The sequence below is a fragment of the Brassica napus genome, chromosome C7 (assembly GCF_020379485.1).
Source record: "Brassica napus cultivar Da-Ae chromosome C7, Da-Ae, whole genome shotgun sequence".
NCBI lineage: Eukaryota > Viridiplantae > Streptophyta > Magnoliopsida > Brassicales > Brassicaceae > Brassica > Brassica napus.
In genome coordinates, this window is record NC_063450.1 from 53,624,998 (window position 1) to 53,642,088 (window position 17,091).

At 35.2% G+C, this 17,091-nt stretch overlaps 3 protein-coding genes across 4 annotated transcripts; 1 reads left to right on the top strand and 2 right to left on the bottom strand.

The window, feature by feature from the left end:
• Positions 1–2,177: 2,177 nt before the first annotated feature.
• Positions 2,178–8,398, top strand: LOC106348139 (DNA mismatch repair protein MLH3). Of its 2 annotated transcripts, none has more exons than XM_013787807.3 (24): positions 2,178–2,435; positions 2,526–2,577; positions 2,654–2,701; positions 2,814–2,968; positions 3,059–3,116; positions 3,241–3,298; positions 3,416–3,508; positions 3,578–3,737; positions 3,843–3,858; positions 3,965–4,185; positions 4,267–4,336; positions 4,420–4,500; positions 4,620–5,951; positions 6,057–6,233; positions 6,434–6,507; positions 6,596–6,796; positions 6,933–6,977; positions 7,086–7,139; positions 7,240–7,346; positions 7,460–7,508; positions 7,613–7,672; positions 7,741–7,813; positions 7,925–8,010; positions 8,090–8,398. In XM_013787807.3, exons 1-24 carry the CDS (start codon positions 2,310–2,312, stop codon positions 8,246–8,248), a joined length of 3,555 nt encoding a protein of 1,184 aa, XP_013643261.2. In that variant the 5' UTR covers positions 2,178–2,309; the 3' UTR covers positions 8,249–8,398. The 2 variants fall into 2 exon arrangements, with proteins under 2 accessions (XP_013643261.2, XP_013643260.2); XM_013787806.3 differs by having other exon boundaries at positions 2,182–2,435; positions 4,614–5,951.
• On the bottom strand, positions 8,294–10,109 carry BNAA03G53390D. Its single transcript, XM_022706959.2, has 5 exons — positions 9,546–10,109; positions 9,127–9,211; positions 8,978–9,032; positions 8,754–8,892; positions 8,294–8,602 (listed from the first exon to the last, which is right to left on the bottom strand). The coding sequence occupies exons 1-5, from the start codon at positions 9,735–9,737 to the stop codon at positions 8,489–8,491; spliced, it is 585 nt and encodes a 194-aa protein (XP_022562680.1). The 5' UTR covers positions 9,738–10,109; the 3' UTR covers positions 8,294–8,488.
• A 197-nt stretch (positions 10,110–10,306) lies between these two features.
• Positions 10,307–11,670, bottom strand: LOC111207481 (WUSCHEL-related homeobox 13). Its single transcript, XM_022705562.2, has 3 exons — positions 11,330–11,670; positions 10,660–11,151; positions 10,307–10,578 (listed from the first exon to the last, which is right to left on the bottom strand). Exons 1-3 carry the CDS (start codon positions 11,547–11,549, stop codon positions 10,499–10,501), a joined length of 792 nt encoding a protein of 263 aa, XP_022561283.1. The 5' UTR covers positions 11,550–11,670; the 3' UTR covers positions 10,307–10,498.
• Positions 11,671–17,091: the final 5,421 nt, after the last annotated feature.

Sequence of the window (17,091 nt, forward strand, 5' to 3'; positions counted from 1 at the left end):
TGGATATTATGGTATATATGGAAAGGTCGGAACAATAAAGTGTTTAGTAATCTGGATATTGATCCAAGGGAAACACTTAGATTAGCAGAACTGGAATCGACACTTTGGGCTGAAGCACAGGTTAACACTGATCAACGAAGGGAGAGGCAAGTACAGGCCCGACCTACATTAGAAACTACAGGACGATGGTGTTTTATAGATGGTTCGTGGAAAGAGAATGAACTATTTTCGGGACAAGGATGGTATAGTACCTTACCAGGTTTTGATGGTTTATTAGGAGCCAGGAATATAAGGGCGTGTCTGTCTCCTCTTCATTCGGAGGTGGAGGCATTGATTTGGGCAATGGAATGTATGAAGAATCTAAGACAGTTTCAGGTTACGTTTGCAACGGATTGTTCTCAATTGGTGAAGATGGTTTCGGAACCAGAAGAATGGCCAGCATTTGAAACCTATCTGGAAGATATCAAGCTTTTACGAAGAAGCTTCTTCAACTCAGACATCATCCATGTTCCCCGAACGGAGAACCAAAGGGCGGATAGCTTGGCACGTAGTGCTAGGAAACAACCGTCTTTCGTCGTTCATATGGATGCGGAGTTGCCGATTTGGTTTACAGAGTCAATATGAGTCTGTGAATTTCTTGCTGTCAAAAAAAAAAAAAGCTGTCATCTAGATTTCTAAAAATGCACAAAAGTTTAAACCACACCAAATGATATAAAAGGAGGATCATCGATTGAGAAACATGATAATGGACACAAATTTGTGTAACATATGATTAAAATCTTAGATTACTTCTCTCGTATCATAATATATTATGTTTTAGAAAAAAAAATATTTCAAAATGGAAAAGTATTTTGAAATTTTATATTTAATTTAATTTTATTGAAAACTGTTAAACTGGTTATATTTTATAGCTTTTATGATTGGTTGAATCATTTTTAATATATTTGATTATTTTTATAGAATAATATTTTGTGTGTGTTTAGACCTACATCACATACATTACGAAAGCAGATGGAGTATAATCGTTACACTGTAGTTGGAAATAATACTAATATAATTCACAATATATTTCCTACTATAATTATACAAGAGTGCTAAAAGCTAAAATATTCATGTATTTGAGCTGTCAAACAAGATCATATATTAAAAAACTGAACTGTGAAACTTATTAAAACGTAAGTAGGTACAATATCATTGACGTGATATAGAATTTATGGTGGATGAATATTAAAGCAAAGTGGTCTATCTAATATTTAGTCTGAAATAATCGGTAAATCAAAGCTTTAATCCGATGGATTTATGATCATTATACCCTACTAGTTTGGCGGAGATAGTCAACTTCACCATCCACTTGCCGTGCCATTTCATCCTCATCAGACCCCCCAAAAAGGCTAATGAAATCATTTTAAACGAGAAAACTAGTGGAACTATTGTATCGTAATTATCAGATCACTGTCTAACCAAATACATATATCACAAACATTGAATAGAGAAAATATCAACATCATTGATTTTTCTTAATCAACTTTATCATTTGCCATTTTACAATTCAATTTATAATATATAAAATTCATTTTCTGATAATAATCCTGGCTAATTATAAGTATTATAGTATTATCATATATTAATTAGAGTATGCTAGCTTAGCCAAATTTATCAAACTAAATGTTTGGTAGTTTCCATGTTAAAATGTGAAAATAGTTGCTAATTGGCCTTTTGCTGATTCATACTCCCTCCGTTTTTTAATATAAGTTGTTTTAGAATTGTGCATATAGATTAAGAAATTATTAATTTTTTATATTTTCTAAACAAAAACATTATTAATTATTTAATTAACCACAAATCAACCAATAATAAAATAGAAGGTATATTTTCATTCGTCATATAACATTAAGTGTTAATAAATTTTACATAAAAAAACCAAAAACGTCATATAATTTGGAACGTAAAAAATTCTCTAATACTACTTGTATAAAAAAACGGAGGGAGTATTAATTAATGTAATTATTCTTCGGATTAAAATTGGAGAGAGTCGTCGGTGGTCTAATCTGGTGGCTTTAATATAAACGACCAACCCTCAGCACTAAAGGTTAGATTTAGCACTAGGGTTAGATTTGGAAGGTTCTCTTTCTATGGGGTTAAAAAGGGAACAAAACAAAAGTTAAAACCCGAGAGAAGAAATATTCACACATGCAAAACGCAGTCGTTTTGAAGACCTAAATCCCCAATTTCGCGATTTCCCTCCAGTTTCCACAGTTGATGGAACCATTCCCGTTAGAGAGTGACTGAGCGAGGGAGCGAGCGAGAAGATGAAGACGATTAAGCCCTTGCCGGAAGGCGTCCGTCGCTCCATGCGATCCGGAATCATCATGTTCGACATGACGAGGGTCGTGGAGGAGCTCCTCTTCAACAGTCTCGACGCTGGTGCGACCAAGGTTAAACCGAAATCGAATCGATTCTCTTCTTCTGGTTCTGAAAACTTGTTTGTAATTGTGCTGATTGAAAATCGAAATATCTGTTGACAGGTGTCTATCTTCGTGGGCGTTGTGACATGCTCTGTGAAGGTTGTGGATGATGGTGAGTGTAGTAGCTCCACTATGACTATCTTTACCTTTGTGCAAATGATTGAATCTTAATTTTGATTTTTTCTCAGGATCTGGCGTTTCCAGAGATGATTTGGTTTTGTTGGGAGAAAGATATGGTAAGTTCTTATAAAGGACGAGTCTTGTAAGTTAGGTTTAATGGATTGGTAATAGCTGTTTGTTAGTTTTAGTTCGATTGAGAAACTTATCATGGGCAATGTGATGAAACAGCTACGTCAAAGTTTCACGACTTCATAGATGTGGAGACAGCCAGTGAAAGTTTTGGATTCCGAGGAGAGGCCTTGGCTTCCATATCAGATATCTCGTTGCTGGAAATCACGACTAAAGCTGTTGGGAGGCCTAATGGTTATCGGAAGGTTATGAAGGTATGGGATGAATCTTGATGCAATTCAACACTCTTGCTTAATGTGTATGACTTTGTTTATGGTTTTAAACTTCTACACAATGCTTTTTAGGGATCCAAGTGTCTTCATCTAGGAATTGACGATGATAGAAAAGACTCTGGCACGACTGGTAATGTGTCTTTTGTCACCATTGCTTTTTCTTTCATGCTTGCATCTGATTATTATTTTTTGGGTTTACATTGGCAAGGGGCCAGTGGTATGATTTACTTCTGATTTTTACCTGGTTGATGCAGTAACTGTCCGAGATCTGTTTTACAATCATCCTGTGAGACAAAAATATATGCAATCCAGGTTCATTTCTTATACACTTAGACATCCGCATTCATCTTCGCCTCGTCTCAAGTTCTGTGAAAGATGTCCATGTTTTTATGTAAAATCGTTTCTTTCCTTTTCTTTTTGCAACGGAAGCCCCAAGAAAGTGTTGGAATCTATAACAAAGTGTGTGTTCCGGATTGCGCTTGTGCACTCTAATGTTTCCTTCAGTGTTCTTGATATCGATAGGTGGGTTCCTACTTTCATTTTAAGATCCTTATGAGTTCAGCGGCCCTTCTGATAGTTTCCTTGTTACAGTGATGAAGAGCTTCTCCAAGCCAATCCTTCTGCTTCAGCATTTTCTCTACTGATGAGTGATGCAGGGACCGAAGCTTTAAACTCTCTTTCTAAAGTAGACGTTAAAGATGGCACGTTGAATGTCTCTGGGTATATATCTGGTCCTCGAGATAGTTTCAAGGTAAGTTACTTGTTGCACTTATGGGGTCCATAACTATTACCCTTGTTTGTCAGATTGTTAACCTTGAGCCTCACTTTTCTCTATATTGTGGTATTTTCCTTGCAGGTTTTGCAGTACATATGTATCCTTATCTCTGCATCTTTTTATGTGTGACTATACATAAACTATCTTCTGCGGTTTAAGTTAGGAAGTTTCTGTATAAGGTTGTATGGCCTTCACGGTGACAGATATCAATTCAAGATTCGTAAGCAAAGGTCCCATACATAAGCTGCTGAACAACTTCGCTGCTAGTTTTGATTCTACGGATGACTGGAAGCCTACAGATGGGCTACAAACAGGACGACGTAGCAGAATTCAACCCTGTCCTGGTTACATACTGTGCATAACATGTCCACGTCATCTTTATGAATTATCATTTGAACCATCAAAGACAAACGTCGAGTTCAAGGTATTAAATTTCTCTTGTGATCTAAACTTGCTTAGACTTTTTTTGTATTTTAAAGCTTGCCTGTTTCTCTATCTGTGGCAGAACTGGGAACCTATACTTACCTTGATAGAAAGAATCATTCTAGCGAACTGGAAGAAAGATGAGGGTCTTGGTATGCCACACTTTTGTCAAAGCTCTGTTGGTATCCCTTATATTTCTAGGTTTTTCAATGTTTTCTTACCGTTCTTTTCTTAGAAATTTGTGATGGGCGAGCTGATCTGCTGGCAAAAGGTGATAGACAAGACCTGATTGATTACATGGGTGGACTTGAAAAAGGTACACAACGTTTTAGACTGTTACCATTCTATGACATTAGTTCTTACATAGTGGAACGGGGCAGCATCCCTTATATATTTTCAGGCAGCCTTTACCAATGCTTCATTTTCTAGATGCAGAGTGGCCAGAAACTATGGAACCTACAAAAAAGAAGCTCAAGAGAAGTAATGATGAGACACCTTCTAGTTTTCTCTTTCCCCCGTCTGCTGGCTTTAAAAGAGATGATGGTTATTTTTCGGAAGGAAAGGAGGAATGGTCTCCAAAATATGAGTTAGGAATGAAAATTCAGAATCTTAAAGAACAAGACACTGTAGCTGAATTTGACCGTCAGACTGCTTCTTTTCTACAGCCATGTGACACAGATATGCAAAAGAATGAAGACTTTCCGCAAGTTACTGGCTTCCTAGAAACAAGATTGGTTTCTGGCGCTAAGTGCAGCAAACAGTTTCTAACAAGATGCCAGATTAGCACACCCAGTGTCAACCATGATTTTATGGAAGATGCAGACGTATTGAATTTTCAGTTTGAAGATGTTGAAGATGAGTTGGATGTCAGCAATTGCATTGGAAATCACCTTTTGCGGGGTTGCTCCTCAAGAGGAAGGCTAGCCCTTCATGAGCCTAATCTAGCTCGTGGTGAAGGGTCTGAATCAGGCATGCGTATGAAACTTGATGACAAACGAACTAATTCACTGATTCATGTCCTAGAGACCAGAGAAGGTGATTCCTACCGTGATGTTCTTTCTGATACTCATGAATTTCATGGAAGGACCAGGACTCCTGATTGTTCCCTAGGGAGTTCATGGCAGGAATCTGATTGGTTTAATCCACAACATATCTCAGATAGTACAAGTGTTGGAAATGGAGAAGATTTTAACATCAACCGCGTAGATATTGCGGAATTTCGTTCTTATGAAGACAAATCTGTGAAGAAAATTTACTCTTCCTCAGCCAATGTCGGGAGGTCTGGTCCTGGTAGTTTCCGTTTGAGTTCTGAGTGCTCTACAGTGTTCTCCACATCTCCTTCTGCGACCGAGTGGGAGTCTGATTATCAGAAAGGTTGTCAAATTCTTGAAGGGAGTTTGGACCTGGGAAGGACGCCTGACCCTGGAGACTTTTTCAGTGCTGCCAACGACGTCAAATTTGATCATGAGGCCATACCTAAAATCAGTTGCCGGAAAACCAGCACAGATTCTTTCGCAGATATTCAGAATGGCACTGAGTCAGGTGAAACGATTTTCCAGTCATTGTGGGGACATGCAGATAATGTGGGTATTGAACAACATAATATCAGGAAGGACACATTTAGTTATAGGTATGGTTCAAAGAATAATGTTGGTAAACGAAGGTCAAGAAGAAGCCGCTCTGCTCCTCCATTTTATCAAGAGAAAAAGAGATTTGTCAGCTTAAGTTGTAGATCAGACACGAAATCAAAGAACTCTGATCCATCAGGTTCTTTTTCTTTTTCTTCTTCAGATGTTGTTATTTTGTTGCTACTGTTGTTTTAGTTTTCGGAATGTGGTGGAAAATAAATTAATGTGGTATAACTTTCTGCAGTACCTGATGATTTGGAGTGCTTGACACAACCCTGTAATGCATCTCATATCTTTGTTGATGTGTCATATGACCACCTACAAGAACCAGAAAAAAGTTTGAGTTCGGCCTCAGACTTGAAAGCATCTGCTGGTTGCAGTATTGTGCACTCAGAGGCCCGAGATGAGGATGGAGACGAAGGTAACTATTAATCTTAAATGAGCTGTGTGTCTCTTTGGTAGGTAAATCATCTCCAAAGGCACTTTTTGTATCTTTCATGTCGGTGTAGTTGTCAATCAAATCTTGCTCCTTGACAATTTTGGTATAGGGGAGTTTTCACGACGTTTCCTTTGTATCCCCTCTTTCATGTGGAGTAATTAACTATGTTACCTATGTCACAGACTTGAGCTCAGAGGAAAATCTGGATCCAGTTAAATCCACAACGAAATGGCGCCATAACTGTCCGGTCCCTCAGGTTAAGGAGATTGAATTTTTTTTTTTTTTTTGCTTAATAAACTACCATTGAAGACAACTGAGTATCCATAATCTTTTCCTTGTGCCAGGTTGCCAAGGAATCACACGAGCTTCATGATCAAGATAGTGTACTTGATATATGTTCAGGACTTTTGCACCTGCGATCAGATGAGTCCTTGGTTCCTGAATCTATAAACAGACAGTCCCTTGAGGATGCTAAGGTTCTACAACAGGTGGATAAAAAATACATCCCAATTGTTGCTTGTGGAACAGTTGCTATCGTTGATCAGGTTCATCCTATATTTTCTCATTATGTCAAAGTCTAGACACTATATCTGATTATGGTTGAGGATTGTCTTCAAACAAGGACAACATAAGTTGTTGAAACTGTTTCTCTTAATAAATGTCTGGTGTCATTTTTTACAGCATGCTGCCGATGAAAGAATTCGATTGGAAGAGCTGCGTAAAAAGGTAAGACCATCTTGGAACCTCAAGCTCATGTAACTACTTTTCTAGTGTTTCACAGTTTGAATACTATTGTGCTTCTATCTACTGACAAAAAAATAATGAAATTACTAGGTCCTGGCTGGGGAAGCAAGGACAGTTACCTATTTGAGTGCAGACCAAGAGTTGGTATGTTTATTATCTGCTGGATTTAAATCAGAGTAGTCTACTTTGCCTCAGTTTATTGATGATGCATCATTAATCTTAAATGTTAATGTTGACATTGAAGGTCCTACCAGAGATGGGTTATCAGTTACTCCAGAGTTATTCAGACCAGATAAGAGACTGGGGTTGGATCTGCAGCATTAATGTAGAAGGGTCAACGTCCTTTAAGAAGTAAATTTTCTCTTGCTGTCCCATAAATATACAATACTTGATCATCTATGAAGCAGCATATGCATTTGGTGTTTTAGATTGCGCACCATGATTAATATTTTCCTTCTCTACAGGAGCATGAGCATCATTCAACGGAAACCAACTCCAATCACACTTAATGCGGTTAGACAGCCTAGTCTAGCTCTTTCATTCCCCTTTTTTGTTCTATTCTCTGTGGAATTCTATATGGGTCACTTGAATGATCACTTTGCTTACACCACTTGTAGGTCCCATGCGTTCTGGGTGTAAATCTATCAGATGTTGATCTATTAGAGTTTCTTCAGCAGGTACTTTCAGAATCATGTATAAGCACATGACCTACCTTTAGATTCTTACTCAACTTTTGCCAAACCAGCTTGCTGATACTGACGGATCATCAACAATTCCTCCATCTGTTCTTCGAGTCCTGAACTCCAAAGCATGTAGAGGTATATTCCTGATCTCTCCAGCATTATTCTGTATGTTCAAGGATAAGCTAGAGACTTACCATTCAGGACTTAGTTTCACTGCTAACTTTGTCTTTTTCTACAACTGCTAAGGTGCAATTATGTTCGGAGATTCTCTGTTACCCTCAGAATGCTCTTTAATCATCGAAGGACTAAAGCAGACCTCACTGTGTTTCCAGGTAAGTAAGAAACGTGAAATGTTACCAAAATAATTCATCTTCAATTCTAATCAAGTTAACCCATTTCTTATGTGTACAGTGTGCTCATGGGAGACCAACGACAGTTCCTCTAGTCGATTTGAAGGCATTACACAAACAGATAGCAAAGATCGAAGCAAGACAACCGTGGCATGGGTTCGAACGCAGAGAAATCACACTTGATCGTGCTAAGTCACGCGCAGATGAAGCTAAAGGCTAAAAAGTTGCACCTATAGCAAACCTTTGATGCTATAGACTCAGTGAATAACTACTTTTTCAACTCTTAGTCACACTGTAAATCTTATCCTTGGATGTATATGGGGTTGATACCACATTTGCTGATATAACTAATTGTACTCTTTGCATTCAACTAATATACCAAAGAAAAAAAACAAAAACAAAAACAAAAAACATAGTTGATTCTGCTTGTAATGGCAGTAGATATGTCACATGTAAATGCTTAACCAGCTACAACATGTTCTTCTTCAGTCATCATTTCACTTTGGTCTGTGCCAATAACAGCACACAATGCCTTCCAAATAGGAACCAACATCTTCAGTGTCGGACGCAGTTCCTGTACAGTAGAGGAAACTGAACTTAGAATCAACGGCCAAAAGAAACAGTACAATATTTCAGATTGAATCATTTGGTAGCCCGTGACTATTCTCAATGTTGTCATTAAAACTTTCTCTCACAATGTATTGGAACAAAATTGTTTGCATTACCTTAAACACCAATGTAAGCTGTTCTTCGCCACGCAGAAACAAGGAGAGACTCCAGTAACATGTAACAGGGGTGACACATTCGACAAGCACAGGCTTCAAAATCTTGCCAATAGGAATAAACATGGAGACAGTTTTTCCACTACAAAGTAGAAACACACAAACAAACTTAAGAAGCCATCATGGAATGCAGACAATATAAAATTAACTAAGGGGATAAAGCGTACCTTAAATATTGAGTTTCAAGTTGGATCCCAAAGGTTGGCATGATTATAACAGATTCTGAACAGATCAGTTAGAAAAGAATCAGTTTCAAAAATGTGAAAGACTAAATCATTTGGTGAAACTTTAAACCGTGCAACAAAGGCCTCCTCACCTTTCTTGACAAACTTCCGGCTTTGTATCATAACAAAGAAACCACTTAAGAGGCAGCTCCAAGAAAGAGTCCTAACTGGATTGTCCTGTAATATATGAGTTACCCCTTTAAGATACCAGTTTGAAGAAGATACAAATGGAACATCAAGAAAACAACCATGTAAGGTGATACAATTTAAGACACGTGCTTTATACAAAACTTGTCATGTATTAACATATTGCTTTAGAGAACCAAAATACCAAACTCATCATGTACTAACATAGATCTAGAATAGCATGTGATTGATCCCTTAAGTATGCATTTATCATACTATGATGCACTAGCAACACTTGTTCTAAGCAATGACTCAGAATTACTCAAAAGCAATAACAACACCACAAACAAACAAAAAAACATCTCCTAAACGTATCATTCATTACCTTTCCAAGAAGAAAGTACATGATGATAGCCAAAGCCACAAGGAAGAAAGCAAGCCACCTAAGACGGGCATAACCAGTTACTCTGCTTCCGTTGATGATCACATGGTGAATGTCAATGGCTTCTCTATTTGCCTCACTCTCACTTTCGTGTATATAAGTGTATCTCTTATTCGAAATAGACGAGCTCACCATCAGAAACCCAGTTTCTAGTTGTCAACACACTCTATCTATCCATATAAAAAGCCTGCCCCAATCAAAAAGCTTCAGACTTTTGAGTCTCTCCACTCAATTTATGCAGCAAAACAATGTCTCTGCGGCTTTTAGTCGAGCAACACGCGTGCATTATAACCCCATTTCACCATTATAAATGTCACCAATCTCGAAAACACAATTACCAATATATCAGCCACGAGAAGAAGAAGAAGAAGCAAAAGACCAAATCTGAAAGTGGAGTGAAAGGGTCAAATCTGAACAGGTGAAGAGAAGAAGACGATATAACTCTGAAGTCGAGATCAAAAAAGGTCGAAGCTTTACAGATTGTATGCCGTTTCAACGAAAACTTCAATACAAAAAAATGACATGCCGTTGTTTCTTGGAATATATTAACGCCTTGTCGTTTTTACTTGGTCACTTTAACGCCTTGTCTTTTTTTTTTCTTTCTATACACAATGTGAATTAGCTTAGCTAGGTTTGTATGTTTTAAACTAAATTAAAGTGCACCTCTTGGGATTGGAGCTTGTGGTATAAAAAAAGAAACTGTAAAACCTGAATCAGTTTCTTAGAAAAATATTATTATTGTTAAGGAGATAGGAATCACTCTAAATCCAGTAAACATTAAAGTAATGCATCACAAACTTTGATTAAAACACCCAGAAACAAAATAATTAAAAAAGTGTCTAAAACTGCTTAAGACTGACTACTGAACCAATTTCCTCAGCTTGTATTAATCAGCCCTACATGCCATAATCTTCAACATGATCATACATGTTGTAGCTTTCAGACAGCCCCATCTTTCCTACAAAATGCTCATCCCCTACAAAAACACACAAATCACATCAAAATCACACACTAGTCACAAGCTTTGTGTAAAAGGTTTTTTTTTTTTTTAACTTACTTGGGTTTGATAGGACTCCTAGCAAGTCAAGATCAGAGCTCATCTCAGGGCTCTGGAAGTAAAGATCTTCAGGCCTAGGACTAGTAGCACTTGTTGTCCCAATGGCATTCTTGTTTCCATCAGGAAACACAAGAAGACTCTCTGGCATCTTTCTCTTCTCATTCACCGTCTCAGTTTCAGCCTCCACCTCAGACTCACCATTGTTGTTGTTACTAGAAGAACCAACACCACCACCACCACCACCATGCTGCTTCCTCTTGGACCGAGCGCGCCGGTTCTGAAACCAATTGTAGACGTTTTGCTCAGCTATCTGACCGTGCTGGCTCAGCTCCTCGGTTATGTCTTTGATCTTCTGCTTGCTCGGTGTCCCTATCCCTTGGTCGAATATACGCTCCAGAATCTGAAGCTGAACTGGAGTAGGAGTCCACCTCTGCCTACCACCTGTCATCTTGTGACCAAACGTTGGGTCTGCATATAGACCTCCCACTCTCCCTAAACACCAAATGAAAACAGAGTTGTTGAAGTTGAAGTACATAAAAAACTAGCATCAACCAGAAAACACCTAAGGTAAATACTCTAGCTCAATCAGAGGGTTTCAAGGTTGATTACTAAAACCTATTTTTGAATTCCAGAAAAAAAAGATTTAATTACGCCAAGAAACGTTGAGAACCTGCAAGATCTTGTTGAGAAGTGAGGGTTTTGTGCATCTCAACGAGACGTTCACAAATGGTGGCGTAGATAGCAATCTGCTTCCTCAGAGTTTCGAGCTGCTCGTCGGTCATCACCTTCACGTACATTCCTCCTGAGCCTGAGCCTCCATTAACGTCGATCCCTTGAAGATTTGAAGAAGGATTGTTACTGGGTTGCTGCTGATTGTCCCACTCCATCATCTCTTTTCTCAAAGTTTTAGTCTTTTGCGTTTCTCTCTCTGTGTGAATGAAGGAAACAGAGGAAGGACGAAGAGCTCGAGAAGGAAAGGTAAAGGCACGATAAAGACAAAAAGGCTAAGTTTATACTATTAAATTTTTGATATTAATGCTTAAGAACAAAATATTTAAGAAAAACGGTAACATGATTCATATGTGAGTAAGACCGATCATTTGTATATCAAACGGTAACATTATAAGAGCAAAAATGATTTAAGGAAAGTATTAGAATCAAAGGGTTATCTAGTTTCCAAAATTAGAAATCGACAGTTAATGTGAATACTTGCAGTTAAACGGCTAGTTATATTACTGATGATAACATTTTAGTTTTAATGTTCTTTTGATTTTATAGTTGTAAATATTCTTACTATATTTTTATGCAATTAACTGATTAATGTTGCTAAGTTTTTTTTTTTTTTGTCATCAGAAAAAAAAGTTTTATTTTTGTTGGTTGATATTCTTTCAAGAAATTGAAATATAGTTCCTTTTTGAAACTATTGAACTTATGATTTTACCAAAAAAAAAACTAATGAACTTATGAAGTTTATTACATTTTAATTGAATTATTACCATTATCAGTTTTTTTTTTGACGAAAAAGCCATTATCAGTTTTTCAAGTTGTATATCTTTGTTTGCATGATTACAACAATAATAATAATACACAAGCTCAATTTTTTCATGAAAATATTTATAAATTCTAATTTTGCTTTTAGATTAACGTTTTGGCCAACAATGGAATTCATATTATAGTAAAGATGTGGTAAGAGCATGTTTAACGGGAGGTTCTTAGCGGAATATAAGAAACCGTCTTTTAGAAAAAGCTAAGAGACGATTTCGTATATTCCGCTAAGAACCCCACCATAAGAACCCCTGTTAAACATGCTCTAAAGAAAATTTAGAGAAAAGCTAAGAGGCGGTTTCTTATATTCCGTTAAGAACTCCACCATAAGAACCCGTTAAACATGCTCTAAAGAAAATTTAAAGAAATTAAAAACACTTTAATTTACTCTTTTCCTGACCAGTTAACTGACATTCTTGAGTTGCTATCTAGTAACTTTTTCTGACACATTCCAGATTATATTTTTCCAAAACAATCCTCTATAGAGTATTAGCTTCACCGTCTTTTGCAATCCCTATCATCCTAATCAAACATAAGAGAAACATAAATGAAATAAGAAATGGGTCAGAGTCAGGACTTTTATAAGTTCAGGTCCTTAAGGAGCCACACACCAACGTGTCATCTAACCACGAGAAGTCGTAAATGGTCGGTGTCCGCCGTCCATGTTCCACGGGCACTTAAGGGTTTGAGAATTTAATAAGATTTAATCAGAATCATTTACAAAAATAAATGAACTTGATCCCTGAATAATACTCTAGTAGACTAGTAACAGAAACGTTTAAACATAGTTGTCTTTATTGTTGAAAACAAAATGTGAGCAGTACTGGTCAACGAATACATGAATACGTGGTCATGACTCATGCCGTAATGAATCCGGTAAATATAGTATTTGTCGGAACGTGTACTTAGTTCTTCTCAGGTCTACTTGCATACTGTGACCTTTCCACGTCAAAAATATATCAACTTAGGTCAATTATAAGATGAATTACTTCACAATTATATTCCAAGTCAATGCCTCACCTAAATACGGTGGAACATAAGTTTGGAATCGGAATGATTATGAATTGTTCAATGGGAAGTATAATGTTACCTTAATAGTAACACATTACAATTTACCTGTATATTTACTGGGTGATTTTTTTCAAATATTAACTATAGACCACACTGCAGCAACCCGCTAATACAACTCGTTTACCTTATCACTATACATAGGATAACAATAAAAAAATTTATATCACAAATATATACTTTAAAGATTAAAATTACCAAAATGTTTCATTAAATAGATAAATATACACTTATACTCTTCCTTAGGGTTTAGAATCGAGGGGTAGAGATTTAAAATTTTATAAAATAAAAAATAAATATTAAAAATTTGAAAATAAAAAATTTAAAAATAGTTTCAAAAAGTATTTTCGAATTACAAAAAAAAAAATTTGAAAAAAAAATTTATAAAAAAAGTTCGAATTTGAAAACATATAATCTAAAACTATAAAAAAAATTATTTTTTTTTAATTTTTTTTTATTTTTTTATTTTTTATTTTATTTTTTATTTTTTTATATATTTAGGGTATTAGGGTCGTTTTACCTATTAAATGAAACATTTTGATCATTTTTCCTCCTTGTAGTATATTTTTGTGATCAAAACTTGAAAATAATCTATTTAAGAGAATTACCCTAGTATATGTGTATTTGATCATCTGTACTTTATAAAATTAATTATTGATTGTTTTTTCACTAGTACTGATTGTTTTTAAGTTTTTTACTGGTACCAATCGCTAATTCTAATATTGTTTTGGTAATCTTGGTTTTTGTGGATTTACGTATCTTGTTTAGTGGTCTAGAAACAGAAAAATAGAAACATTTGTTATTCGAGTAAACAAACAAAAAAACATTTATTAGTCTCATCGTTTTTCCCGACAGTGTTTTTGTTATTCCATGTGCGAACCTAAGTCAAATGTCGACCGAACTGTTTTCCTAAGAGCATTTTCAATAAAATTTCATTTTTTTTTCTTTTAAAATGAAGTAAAAAAAAAAAGAATAAAATTGCTTCAACTCAACTCCATATTTCACTCTATAATAGAATAATGAACAAAAAAATTATTTTATTTATGAAATAAACTCTATTATAGAATGAAATATAAAGTTAGATTGAAATATTTTTTATTTTATACTTTATTTCACTTTATTTTAAAGTAAAAGATCGAGCGGGCTTGGAGATGTCCCAAGACTCTATATTCATACGTGTTTTCCTTTTTGTCTATCTATTATGAGTGTAGCCGTGTAGGACGTGGGAGCATATAAAATAGACAAAAGCCGTGTAGGACGTGGGAGCATATAAAATAGACAAAAAATTTGTCACCAAATGATAGGTATTTGAGATTGAGCTTTACAAAAATGTAATAACTTCCAAGGTTATAAGATTGATCTTCAAAACAGGCTTAAACCGATAATTGTAACTTGGATTTCGTTGAGCCTCGTTGGGCTTATTTAGTTCTATTTTGGGCAAGGAGATACTTATCTCTTGAATTAATGGGTTAGAATTTAATATGGGTTTCCCCTAAGGTTTGTTCTTGTACTATGAGACTCATTTGCTTGCTCTATTATGCCATGAAATGTTCAACCAAAATGTAACGATTTTTAAATTTGAGTTATAACAAGTATAATAAGACAATGATAATTTAATCTAAAAATATTTATAATTTATAATACACACTAAGTATAAAGTTTTGATTAGCTTGAGAATCATTGATAGTATATATTACTTTCAAAATAATTTTAAAACTAATATATGAGTACTCTAGTTATTAATTTATAGAGAATCATTTAGCTTATTCGTACATGTGTGACTTGGTGTTTGCCAATTATTTTCTTTCATATTATTGTTGTTCAATTGTAGGATTATGAATGACTTCTGAATTCTTTGTTCACATATACACAAAAAATCATAAATTCACTAACTAACTACATTCTCTTCCTATTTCTCTCAAAATCTAATTTTCCATTTTTTTTGGTTATTTGGCAAATGACCCATTTTTTTCAACTGGACACATAAATGATAAAACACATAAAAATAAAGAAAAACCGTTAAGTTATTACTATTGGACTATTCGAAATTTATTGTGTATATATATATTATGATTGGGATTGTGTTATGAATTATTGTATTGGAATTGAACTAGAGGTTAATCAACAAGTGCTAATAATCATAGAGATAAGTGGTTGTTATGAAGATTTTAGATGAATAAGTGAGTAATGATGTGTTGGATATATACTCACTCTCTATTGATGGTATATGAAAGCTACGAGGGAAAACTGAATCACTTTTCATTTAATTTCTAGTTTCATATATTCAGTAGGTTGGCTTTACTTAAGTGGATTCACAGAGTTAAGAAAAAGTTCAATCATATAAGTAAAATTAAATCTACAAAAGTTAAAGAGACCGTATCCGAGAAATGATATATCGAGGATGGGTCCAACTTTTATCGCTGCATTTGATTTGATATAGTCATAAACCCAACCTACTACGCTAAGAATCGCATTAGAAAATGGTAATTGCACTTATGTCCAAGTTTTGTTTTTCATTTATTTATTCAAATTTGGTCGGTGGTCAGACAGAGTTCTCATAGAAAAAGCCAGTGTAATCTCTCACCGTCCACAAGATCGGACGTCTCTCGTGATATCACGTAACAGAGTTAGATCACTAACTTCAGCTGGACCCATAAGCCCATCTTTAAAGGGGAGCACATGGGGGGTGTGTTCGAGCTTGATATATTTGGATTTAATCCAAAAATGGGTTAAGAGCAGTTTGGAAAGGCTTGTCGAAGAACTGTGTTTAAGGGAAGTTCTGGTCGACGTGGCAAGTGTGTATCTCCTTAAAATAAGTTTTTTTGGAATCAATTTTAAAATAAGTTTTTTTGTTACATTATTTAATTAATTTTATTTGGTTAAATACACCCTTAATTAAGTGATTTCCTTTTGAGAATGTCCATGTTCTTAGCCTAAATACAATATTATACCTATAAGCACACACCTAACTGCTCCCCTTTAAGGATGTCCTACGAGATTAGCGTTTGCGACGTGTACCGTTTTGACTTGTCTCTGAAGAGGACCCTTCTTTGGCTCTACCATGATTCCAAGCTTCTTTTCTTACAACCTTGCTTTTTATCATACAAGTTTCATGCGTGACCCAATCACATTTGTCATGTTATCATGTGTTATTTAGTTTCAGTGTTTGTGTATATTTTTAAAAAATTATCAAAAAATGTCAGTAAGACCAATTTTCTTGGGTTTACTTGGATATTCATTTTACTTTTGTTTTCGCAAATCATTAATTTATAAGATTGTTCAGAGAAGGGTCCGCTTAGCAATGGTTGAAGTAGTTCACGAGTTCTGTTTGTTTCTTCTCTCAATTTTTTTCATAAAGCCAAACCAGATTATGGTGTTAAAAAGATGTAACCCTTTGTTCAAAAAAAAAAAGAGATGTAACCCTTGTATTTTTAAATTGAAAACCGGTTAACAATTTTATTACAAGATCCGTTTCATTTTAATTGTCGTTTTAGACTTCGGAACACATATTAAAAAAATATTTAATTTTATATATTTACTAAATAAAAATATTATTACCAATACACCTAACCACATTTCAACCAATTGGAAAATAAATTGAAATATAAAATCAATAAATATATTTATTTTGAAACGAAAAAATTTATTTTACAACGACAACTAAATTGAAACGGATGTAGTATATATTTATTTATACTCAGAAAGTATAGTTTTATTTTTTTCATCTTTTGCCTATTTTGATCTTTCACTCTACTCTAAGGGAGAGGCAGCACACTGACACACCATAGCTCGAAGTCTTGTGTTGTGTTGTGTTGTTGG